The following is a 12,588-nucleotide window of genomic DNA, read 5'->3' as shown; positions in this document are numbered from 1 at the left end:
CAAGCAAGAAGCATGTGTTTGGATAATGTGTTTGAAAATGTGTTCACAGGATCTAAATATCTGAGCCATATACATTCAAGCTTATTCCTTCTATTTTTCAACAGTTTTTTTTGTTATTGTTGTTGAATGATCAACCTTGCTCCAGAACCACGAAGAACAGTGGCAATGGATAAACATTAGCTTTTCCTCCAGAATGATTTTCATCTTCCACTAGGGAGAAGAAGATAAAATTCTTTTCATAAGCATAGCCTCTAGAGACTGATGATTTTTGACTGCCCTGTTTTCCCTTTGGGATTTATTAAATATAATTTACAACCACAGTAATTTATTATCAAGTTTAAATCAACTTCCTTAACACTTTCATGCCTTTTTCATTTTGAATACCAGGTCACTTCTACATCAAACTGATTTATTCTAAACTGTCCTCATTGAAAATACGTGAATGAAGGCCTTACGGCGGATAAAAATCCTCAGTGAACTCCTCCTCCTAGCACATCCTGGGTAATGCCTGCTCCACTGATTAGGCTGCCGATGGGTGGGGCAATCTCAACTAAGGATGATGTGGTATTTACTGTTTCTTGCCCAGCTGAGACAAGGACAGGCTCACGCCATAGGCAGAGGAGGGTTAGGAGACAGGCTAAGCAGGGGTCTAACATTTTTTTTTAAGTTTGTTTATTTATTTCTATCTTTTTGTCTGTGTTGGGTCTTTGTTGCTGTGCACGGGCTTTTCTCTAGCTGTGGAGAGCGGGGGCTACTCTTCACTGCAGTGCACGGGCTTCTCATTGGGTGGCTTCTCTTGTTGTGGAGCACGGGCTCTAGATGCACGGGCTTCAGTAGTTGTGGCACACGGGCTTAGTTGCTCCGCAGCATGTGGGATCTTCCCGGACAGGGCTCGAACTCATGTCCCCTGCATCAGCAGGTGGATTCTTAACCCCTGCACCACCAGGGAAGCCCCAGGGGTCTAACATTTTTGCTGTACAAAATTCATTGATCCATGTAGTGGTGGGAGGCCAGAGGAGGGGTTATTGGGAAGAGAAACAACCAAATGTGGAGTTTAGAGCAGGGGTCCGCGACCCCTGGGGCACAGACCGATACCGGTCCGCGGCCTGTTAGGAACCGGGCCGCACGGCAGGAGGTGAGCGGCAGGCCAGCGAGCGAAGCTTCATCTTCGGCTCCCCATCGCTCGTGTCACCACCTGAACCATCCCTCACCCCCCGCCCCCCACCCCGTCCGTGGAAAAACTGTCTTCCACAAAACCGGTCCCTGGTGCCAAAAAGGATGGGGATTGCTGGTTTAGAGGACGGGCAAACGCAAGTCCAAGCCCCAAGTCCAGTCACCCAATGGCAAAAGCAGGACTGGCCATTAGGCACCTGCCAGCACCTCAGGTCAGAGGGTTGGCATGTGCCCTGTGAGATGCGCAAGGGCTCAGATGTGTGTCCTTCAAAACGAGCAGAGTGCAAACTGCAAACCACAGCTGGCACACAAGGAGGGCTTACAGCCTCTTGGTCAATTCCCAGCCACAGCAATGCACACTTGCAAAACAGAACACACTTCCCAAAATGTCTAGAGCTATACAATCTAACTGAACAACCAAACTCCACGTTGACAAAAACAAAACAAACAGAATCTCTGGCTAACAGAATTTGGCAAGCAGCAGGGATTCATTCAGAGGAGGAATACTTTTTAGAAAACTTTATTCCCATTGGACTTTAATGGGCTGTGAAGTGAGATTTTCATTGTAAGGATGACTATGGTAACAAAAGATAAGGATAGGAGGAATATTACGCATTCATTATTTATAAACATCATTTTCTCCCCCTCTGCTTCCAAAGGCCAACATTCCTCATTAATTCTGCTGAACAGAAGCATACAATATCCCAATTAGGTACCCAAAAATAATTTAAACAAAAAGAGTAAACCACCACCACAATAGTACTTTTGGGGTATAAAGTATTTTTATATACAACATTATCAAATCTAACTTCCCAACAATTTCATGAGATAGGTATAGTTATTCCCAGCTTGTAGATAAGGAAACTTAAGATATATTCTAAGTTTAGAGAGATTCCTTTACTATTAAGTGGCAGAGCTATAATCCAAGTTACTGTGACTAATTCTAAGACTAGAATTCTTTCCCTTAGGGAAAAAAAGCTGCCTGAATGAAACCGTGTACCTCTAAGAGTGGGAAAGATATTATAGATCACTCCATCCTTTCACATCATCAGCGAACAAGTCAGCATGATACCAGGGTAGTGCGAGTGAGGATGCAGGTGTGGGAAATCAGGATGCTATATAAGCTCTACATAGTCTTTTATTGAAAGCAGCACACACTGCCACAGATTAATAAGGGTCTCCGGGTTAGGTAAGTGAAAAAGAAAAAAACCACAAATCATCTTTTATTATTACAATTATTGGGTGAAAAAAAACAGTAGTATCAACAGCCACACTCTGGATTGTATCTGTGTGGGAAGAGGTGATGCCACCCTAAGTAGTTCCAGAAAACACACACACACATGCATGCACACTCCCAAGAACCTTCTACCAGGTAAGACCAAACTGACCCTCACTCCATACGGCCAAATAGCTCAGCCTCTCCTAGGATTGTGTGTACAAAGCACACAAGGTGTTCCCACCACCTGCTTTTGCCATAAATGACTACCCAATAAAATAAACACTAATGATTAACATTTGCTCCCTGGAAGTCACTGAACAAGAAAAAGATAATCCCCGAATAGCCTCTGCATACAGAGCACTGACTTTTCCTAAGCTCTCCAAAGAAGATTTAAAATGATTTGCCATTATGATTTAGTCTTGGAACTAAAAGATACACATGACACTGAAGAGGTCAGTTCCTGGGTTGAAATGTTTACTAATCACATGGGTATTTTGGTCCAAAGCTTTTCCTGAAAATATCTGTTTTTAACTAGCCTTTGCTTTTGAAACACCTGGAGTATGAAGAGTAACCAAACTCTCTTGATTCTATGTATCTGGAATTGGCTTTATTATAGGACCAGTTATTATGTACCAGGTTCTCTGCTAGGCACTGGTAATACACAGGCCATCAGGGAAGGAAGGCAAATAAATTAAGACCTCAAAGAGGGGACTTGCCTGGTGGCGCACTGGTTAAAAATACGCCTGCCAACGCAGGCGACACGGGTTCGAACCCTGGTCCAGGAAGATCCCACATGCTGTGGAGCAACTAAGCCCGTGCGCCACAACTACTGAGGCTGCGCTCTAGAGCCCGCGAGCCATAACTACTGAGCGTGTGTGCCACAACTACTGAAGCCCGCACACCTAGCGCCCGTGCTCCACAACAAGAGAAGCCACCACAATGAGAAGCCCACGCACCGCAACAAAGAGTAGCCCCCACTCCCCGCAACTAGAGAAAGCCCATGCACAGCAACGAAGACCCAACGCAGCCAAAATTAATTAATTAATTAAAAAAAGAAAAAAGACCTCAAAGACAATTGGGAGTTTAAACAGATCAGATGAGAACTATCAGGGCTGTGAGGAACTGCAGGGCTCAAATCCCAGAGAGAAGGGAAGCCCAGAGAGACGAGCCTATTTTCCCAGAGGTCTATTGATTCCAATGGCAGCAGCTATAATGCTGAGAAGCTGAAAAGAACTTTGCATAGACTTATAGGCCAAGGAAGAAAAACCTGGAGCTCGGCGCCCTACAAGGAAGAAAAGTCATGGAAAACCCCTAGACTGTTCGTTGGTACCCTGAAGAACTATACCCAACTAGCCCTCACAGGGACTGAAGCTCAGCTTCAAATCATCTCAATTCGTGATTGGAATAAGCTAATATGAAATAGAAGTTTCCAGAAGCAAAGGTAAGTCCACTCTAGAGAAAGATCCCACTATCCAGATCTCAAATAATCACCACAGTTTTTCTTAAACAACATCTGGTACTCAATCAAAAATAGCAAGGCATGTGAGAAAACAAGATGTGACCAAAATTCAAGAACAACAGACAACAGAAGCAGATCAACAGAGTGGCCAGATATGAGAGTTGTCAGATACAGACTTTAATATATGATGACTAAATGCAAACTAGTATATCTCGAATGGATAAACAAGGTCCCACTGTATAGCACAGGGAACTATATTCAGTATCCTGTGATAAACCATAACAGAAATGAATATGAAAAAGAATGTGTATATTTATGTGTAACTGAATCACTCTGCTGTACAGCAGAAGTTAACACAACACTGTAAATCAACTGTACTTCACCAAAATAAATTTTAATATACATATACGATGACTAAAAAACCACAGTGAGATAGCACTATACACTGACAAGAATAGCTTAAATTAAAAATACTGACAAATATCAAGTGTTGACTAGTTTTTGTTCTTGTTCTTTAGCTAAAAGAAATATAGTAAATACAATATACTGTCAATATACGTTAAATCAAAATGGTCGATATCATAGGTATCTGTTATGCTATTTTCTGTACTTGTCCGAATTTTTGTAACATTTCATAATTAAATGTTGAAAGAAGAAGAAAAAGCTGTGGCCATTGAGAGATCAGCAAGGGCTAAATTATTTTAGCCTTCAGAAGTCATGTTCAAGAGTTTGTACTTTATTTTAAACAGAGGAGTGACAGCATTAAGTGTGTCCTCTATAAAGATCATTACAGCTGCAGTAGAGCAGAAAGAGTGACGGCAGGGAGCCCAGCTGGGAAGCTGATGCAGTAATGCAGATGAGAGACAGGCAGTGGCTCTACGAATGAAGGAGAGCTGTGAAGATTTCAATGAAAGAGTCTGAGTTTGCAAGGGAGTTGGAATTTAGTTCTCAAAACTGTTGAATTTTATCCCAGTCAAATAAGGAAGCAAATGAGGCCTCTGTGACAGAGAGAAACCTACTAGGAGAATGATTTATAGACCAAAGACAACATCTGAGATAGAGCCCAGGACTGGGGAAAACAAGAAAAATATGGATTTTTCTGTAAATCCTTAGAAGAAACACAAGCAATTATAAAACTGAAACCAATAAGCACTCAGCTCAACAACAGATGGTCAGAGAGATACATTCACAACTTGCCAGCATTTTGAAGCCTCGTGCACCCCCTTCCAAACATGCAGATGCTTTAATCTGAGGGGGAAAAAAATTCTATTTCTGATTCTGACAGCAAACGCCAAGTCACATCTTGCCAGTAGAGAATGGCGTCTCCCAACCACAAACCCACTGAGAACTTCACAACCTTATTCTCATTTTGGAGAGATGGGTTGTCTTTGACCACTACTTCCACCAGCCCTGCCAGAAAGTACAAGGAAAACAAGGAGGAAATGACAGTTTCCAAAAAACTCAGCTTTTTCATCTGCCCCCAAGAAAGTAGATTTCTGTCCCTAGATTATTCATGAGCAATCCACGTGTTATTCTGTGAAGAGGAATCAAGCATATCACACAAATTTATCCCCGTATTCTGAAAAATGGCCCGAGGCAGAGTCTGACAATTTCTTCAATTACTCTGAGCTGTTCAACACTCTACTGAGAAGAGATCAAAGAATTAATTTTCTTTATCACTACCTTTTATGCCTTTTCAAGAGGTTAAGGTTTAAAATTAAACATATTAAGTTCCCAGTCTAGCTAGTTTGGGTATAAATATACATTCTTGGATCTGACTTATGAATGTCTAGTTTGCTAGAGATAGGATTTTTAAATGGTATCTTCCCCCCAATCTGTTTACACAAGAAATATTCAGTCATGTTCTTTTTAAAGGAAGTACTTCCCACCCACATGCCCAGTTTTTGTAGCGTCTCAATTTTTGTATATTCTGCTGGGAGAGCTTGGTTTTAGAGGCACAGTAGTCCACTAACTGCAGTCAACATTCCTCCCATGCCAGAAAAGGTAAAACTTAAACATGGTTGTCTCAATTCCCAAGGTTTATGATGCACTGAACTGTGGAGTTCATACTGTGGAGTTCAGCAAATAATCATGAAATGACTCAACTTCCTGATTCAACATTCACCCAGAAAACATCCTTTCTCATTTTCTCCAAACAATGCTCTTCAATCAAAATTTCAACCAATGAAAACTCAGGCAATTAGCTGGATGATAAATACCATCTACCGGATCTCACTAGTTATTAATAAACATTAATGCATCTTGCATACTTATTTATATATCTCACTTTGATCACATTTATGAGGCTGAAATAATTTCTAAAGTTATAGACAGATTCCCTCAAATCATTAACACCACTGCAATCCAGCAGCATATAAAATGTCCACAGACATGTCTACACAATGCTTTAAGGTTGAAATGAGAGACAAGTGCTTAATATCCCTTTGGGGAAATTCCAAGATTAACGTCAATAGAAAAGAAATACCCTAAACACATGAAATTATTGCCACAGCCTGCCCAGGGGATGGATGTAACCTTTTCACAATACATACTCTGAGACTGATACTCACTGGGTTAATAATCGTTTCTTCAACAGAATGGTGAATGGTCCACCAGTCTGAAGTCCACTCCCAGGCATTCCCTACTATATTGTATAAGCCGTAACCATTGGGAGGAAAGGCGTCAACCTAAAAATTAAAAAAAGGGGGAAATGTCAAAGTACTCATCTTGTCTAGAAAACCTCTTTGGTACAAACATGTACAAAGAACTCTTACTTTAAAGTATGAATATTAATTCTCATTCCAACAGTGAAAATACAATCTGGCCAATGTAGAAACAAAGAAAGATATTCTTCAGCTTTGAGCTCTCAAAGGGAGTTTAGAAACCTAAGAAGAGTTCACATTACATAGTAGGACAGTCAATGAAATTATTCCTAATAGAGAGACTAGTACTGGTCATAAGTCAAATCTGTATCTGACTGGGGAGTGAGGGGTAAACCATCTTCAGACCTTCAAAAGCATAACAGGAACACCATATTAGACCCGGTATCAGTCTTGTCATCAGAGCTGAGCTCTGCTGGCCATGATGTCTTTTTAGCACTGAGAGACCCCAAGCCAATTCTATCCTCTCCACCAGCCCCTTCCAACTCACCAGCTTATCTTTACGCCTCAGTCGTTATCATCACAACACTGAGGGGACTTGTTTTTATAAAGAAAATGTGAATTCATTACCGAGCGTATTTGTAATACATAGAGGGTTTGTAATCTCTGGCACGTGGAAGTATGAGGTAAGCTGCACAGGCTCTTCAGCAAGTAGTTTGATCACATTTCAAAGGCAGACCAGACAGTCTGCCACATAATACTGTCACAGACATGGTACCAAAGTGCAACACTTGTGTAAGAAGGAGGGTGGGGAGGAGGAGAGAAAAATCTTTGACTGAATAGTAAATATGTACAGAACAGTTATGCTATTTTAGGGACGCAAAATTTTTCCTAACATATTGTAATAGAAATTCTCATACATGAAGAAAACTTTTATTTTTTAAATGAAAAAAATACTGTTATCTTTGGGGTTCTTTTTTTAAAAATATTTTTTTAAATCCATGTTTTTTTCCCAATTAATGAGATAGAACTAAAAGGAATACCATTCACTTCTACTTGGCTTCAGAAGGTTTTAGACTGACACATAAATATGGAAGCATCTCACACTTGGGCAATTCAGAGCACTTCAAAGTTATGAAGCTACTCCGAAAAAAAAACTTAATCCAGGCGAGGGGAAAGCTGAAAACGTTTACCACTCTGCTTCCTCACTCAGCATTCATTATGGAAACAGTGGTACCTATTCATTGCTTCATTCAGTAATTCCATGCGTGTCGAATGAAAGCAGGAAGGGTTTGATGACATAGACATGAATGAACCTTAATGAGGGAGAAAGGAGGAGGATACCAAAAATTAAAAATCCAATCCTGAAAGGCAGGGTGGGATGAGTAAGGTAAGATAATGAAAGAAAAGGTGCAGGAACTCCCAAGAGGGAGAGATTTCGGGCTGAAGGCGAACCGTCCTCAACAAAGGTATAAGTGCCTTGTGGGAATTGAGGTCAGAGTTCAAAAGACAGAGAGACAGTAAAGGAGGAAAGGCCAGAGGATACACTGTCCTTTCAAGAATTTGGAGATGATCAGGAACAGCAAGACAGAATAACAGCTGGAAAAGGAGAAAATAAGTTGTTTCAGGGAAAGAAGGGAAGGAGCAAGGGACGCGAGAGCAAGTGAGATGGAACGAACGTTCTGGAAGAAGGAATCATTTCTCAGGCTCAGAGAGCAGACGAGTGGAGGGGCTCTCAGGTCAGTCAGCCTGAGGTCCCCTTTATGTGCCAACATGCAGCAACCACTGGGCAAGCAAGTTAGCCTATCTGGAGCGGTTAAACCATAACACGAGGAAATAAGAGCATCTACTCAAAGGTTTGAGGGGTTTTCCCTCTTTAAACAATATGACGTTTAAGTGAGGTAAAATCAGGAGGTCACCACCCGCAAAATTACCACATGAGAGTATAAAAATTTTAAACGCTCATGGTTAAATTAATCACACCAACCAAAGCTTCCTTCCAGAAAGCTCATTAAAAGACAAATGTACATGAGAAATACTTCAAACATGCTTATTTTCAGGTGAATGAGCTGATAGGCATGAAAACCAAAACACTAACAACTGTACAACAGAGGCCTAACCAAATACAAATCCAATTCTTCAAATTCACTGTGGTCAGAATAGTCTGCTCAGTTTACAACCAGAGTGAAAATAATAAAATACATAAAATAGCAGGGGAGGGAGCTATTTCACTGTAGTCCATCCTATCATTAAAGTTCAATTCCTGCTCTCAACTGACCAGGGCCTGTGGACACAACAAGGCAGCTAAGGAGGACTTGAGATAATTCTCTGGGTAAACAGTCCCAATTTAAAGGTATAGATCTTGTCAAGTCTCATTCCAAACACAGGTGGAAGTGGCCTCTGTATAACTTGCTGCTTTTTTCCTCCACAGGTCCTGTTTCTCAAATTGATTATTTGCGGGCTCCTGGTAACTGTTCTAATTTTGTCTTAGGAACTTCTATGGCAACTTCTTCAGGTAAGTTCTGTTGAATATACTCCAAACAGACATCTGTTGAACCCACAGTTAAATGTTCCAACTCGAAATATCTGTAAAGTATCCTTATTTTATACGGAAACTGGTGTTTTCTGAAAAGGTGCACTGGCTTGAGAATAAATGACTATTTTCCTTGGAGGCTCATGTGCTTAAATAATGACAAGAAATTCTGTACCATTAAGTGCTGTAAAATACTCATAACTGTCCAGTACAGCTTCTCATGGCCTTTTATGAAAACTGGCAGGCGCTAGTATAATCTGTGTGGTCCATCAGAAGCGCATGCCATAGGCTTCAGGGCTAAGGGCAGTGGCCCTACTTCACACAGACTCCCATTGAAGAGGGACCTCCAGGCTGCCGAGGCCCTTCTCAAACCACGTGATGGCCACTGTCCTGCTTCTGCACCAACTATCATCTTTCCTGGGGTGTCATGAGCAACCTCATCCGGCACCTTATTCTGTTCATCCTGCAGCACGGTTCTGCCGACAAAAGGTGGCCCATTAGATACTGGCTGGGCTTCTTACCCAGGAAATGGTTGAGAACAGGTTGAGATAGTTTAGACCCCAAGGTCTCTAATCACTCATTTTACTGACTAAAAAACTATGCACCCATGAGAGCACAAGCGATCTTGAAGGAAACTTGAGAAGAATCAACTTCTAGATGGCCTGATTAGCCTTTTGCCTGTTGAATAATACATCCAGTTCCCATTGGTTTGTGTCGGTACCTTTATCATATACCTAACTCATATATACAGAATTTTAGAAGCACACACATATGCACCTATGTGCCTATTTAAGGGCAACATATTCTCATGCAACTTTTTTTTTTACATTAACTCTGCAAAAAAAAAAAAAAAACTATATGGCTCAAAATATTTTTAAAGTTCTCATAGGTCAAGTGTCTCCTAACCCTTCATCTTTTCCAGTGTCTCAGTCTTTCTCACTTGTTTATTATTTCAGTTGAAATTCTGGAATCATTTGGTCATGTTCCAAATAACATATGTGTGCTACATTCATAAATAAATTTTGGAAGAATCATATTTGTCTGAAACAAAAATACAAATATTTTAAAAGTGACAACTGTTTGAAAGATTGTTGAAAGAAAATTATTCTCTGTAACAACAAACCCAGTAAGGTGCAACTTCCTCGCCACAAGACATCTTTCCTGACTGTGTTAAGAGAAAACAACACCTATCCTTTTCAAACTCTTCCAAAATATAGCACAGGGAGGAACATTCCCAAATTCATTCTATGAGGCCACCAGCACCCTGATACCAACACCAGACAAAGATATCACAAAGAAAGAAAACTACAGGCCAGTATCACTGATGAATACAGATGCAAAAATCCTCAACAAAATACTAGCAAACAGAATCCAACAGCACATTAAAAGGATCATACACCATGATCAAGTGGGGTTTATCCCAGGAATGCAAGGATTCTTCAATATATGCAAATCAGTCAATGTGATACACCATACTAACAAATTGAAGAATAAAAACCATACGATCATCTCAATAGATGCAGAAAAAGCTTTCGACAAAATTCAACACTGATTTATGATAAAAACCCTCCACAAAGTAGGCATAGATGGAAGTTTCTTTAACATAATAAAGGCCATATATGACAAACCCACAGCCATCATCGTTCTCAATGATGAAAAACTGAAACCATTTCCACTAAGATCAGGAACAAGACAAGGTTGCCCACTCTCACCACTATTATTCAACATAGTTTTGGAAGTTTTAGCCACAGCAATCAGAGGAGAAAAAGAAATAAAAGAAATAAAAATAAAATCGGAAAAGAAGAAGTAAAGCTGTCACTGCTTGCAGATGACATGATACTATACATAAAGAATCCTAAAGACACTACCAGAAAACTACTCAAGCTAATCAATGAATTTGGTAAAGTAGCAGGATACAAAATTAATGCACAGAAATCTCTTACATTTCTATACACTAATGATGAAAAATCTGAAAGTGAAATTAAGAAAACACTCCCATTTACCACTGCAACAAAAAGAATAAAATACCTAGGAATACGGGCTTCCCTGGTGGCGCAGTGGTTGGGAGTCCGCCTGCCGATGCAGGGGACATGGGTTCGTGCCCTGGTCCGGGAAGATCCCACATGCCGCAGACTGGCTGGGTCCCTGAGCCATGGCTGCTGGGCCTGCGCATCCGGAGCCTGTGCTCCGCAATGGGAGAGGCCACAACAGTGAGAGGCCCATGTACTGCAAAAAAAAAAACCTAGGAATAAACCTACCTAAGGAGACAAAAGACCTGTATGCAGAAAACTATAAGACACTGATGAAAGAAATTAAAGATGATACAAATAGATGGAGAGATATACCATGTTTCTGGATTGGAATAATCAACATTGTGAAAAGGACTATACTACCCAAAGCAATCTAGAGATTCAATGCAATCCCTATCAAACTACCAATGGCATTTTTGACAGAACTAGAACAAAAAATTTCACAATTTGTATGGAAACACAGAAGACCCTGAATAGCCAAAGCAATCTTGAGAAAGAAAAATAGAGCTGGAGGAATCAGGCTCCTGGACTTCAGACTATACTACACAGCTACAGTAATCAAGACAGTATGGTACTGGCACAAAAACAGAAAGATCAATGGAACAGGATAGAAAGCCCACACATACACCCATGCACCTATGGTCACCTTATTTTTGATAAAGGAGGTAAGAATATACAATGGAGAAAAGACAGCCTCTTCAATAAGTGGTGCTGGGAAAACTGGACAGCTACATGTAAAAGAATGAAATTAGAACACTCCCTAACACCATACACAAAAATAAACTCCAAATGGATTAAAGACCTAAATGTAAGGCCAGAAACTATCAAACTCTTAGAGGAAAACAAAGGCAGAACACTCTATGACATAAATCACAGCAATATCCTTTTTGACCCACCTCCTAGAGAAATGGAAATAAAAACAAAAATAAACAAATGGGACCTAATGAAACTTAAAAGCTTTTGCAAAGGAAAACATAAACAAGAAGAAAAGGCAACCCTCAGAGTGGGAGAAAATATTTGCAAATGAAGCAACTGACAAAGGATTAATCTCCAAAATTTACAAGCAGCTCATGCAGCTCAATAACAAAAAACCAGACAACCCAATCCAAAAATGGGCAGAAGACCTAAATAGACATTTCTCCAAAGAATACATACAGACTGCCAATAAACACATGAAAGAATGCTGAACATCCCTAATCATTAGAGAAATGCAAATCAAAACTACAATGAGGTATCACCTCACACCAGTCAGAATGGCCATCATCAAAAAATCTACAAACAGGCGGATGAGGAGAAGATGGCGGAAGAGTAAGACGCGGAGATCACCTTCCTCCCCACAGATACACCAGAAATACATCTACACGTGAAACAACTCCTACAGAACACCTACTGAACGATAGCAGAAGACCTCAGACCTCCCAAAAGGCAAGAAAGTCCCCACGTACCTGGGTAGGGAAAAAGAATAAACAGAGATAAAAGGATAGGGACGGGACCTACACCAGTGGGAGGGAGCCGTGAAGGAGGAAAGCTTTCCACACACTAGGAAGCCCCTTCGTGGGCGGAGACTGCGGGTG

The 12,588-nt window shown here is 40.7% G+C and overlaps 1 protein-coding gene across 9 annotated transcripts in view; it reads right to left on the bottom strand.

Moving 5' to 3' along the window:
• The window catches only part of SUMF1 (sulfatase modifying factor 1), a 451,840-nt gene that overhangs the window by 373,106 nt on the left and 66,146 nt on the right, over positions 1-12,588 (bottom strand). For all 9 annotated transcript variants that reach the window (XR_007469861.1, XR_007469862.1, XM_004274774.3 and 6 more), the window contains one exon: positions 6,422-6,538. Coding sequence is in view for 6 of the 9 variants with exons in the window: in XM_004274774.3 (XP_004274822.1) it covers positions 6,422-6,538 (117 nt within the window). In the remaining 3 variants the exon portion in view is untranslated. Of the gene's footprint in view, positions 1-6,421; positions 6,539-12,588 lie in introns of those variants that run through there.

Source organism: Orcinus orca, chromosome 10 (genome assembly GCF_937001465.1).
Source record: "Orcinus orca chromosome 10, mOrcOrc1.1, whole genome shotgun sequence".
Lineage (NCBI taxonomy): Eukaryota > Metazoa > Chordata > Mammalia > Artiodactyla > Delphinidae > Orcinus > Orcinus orca.
Note: the sequence above shows the minus strand (reverse complement) of the source record. Positions and strands in the feature narration are given on the sequence as shown.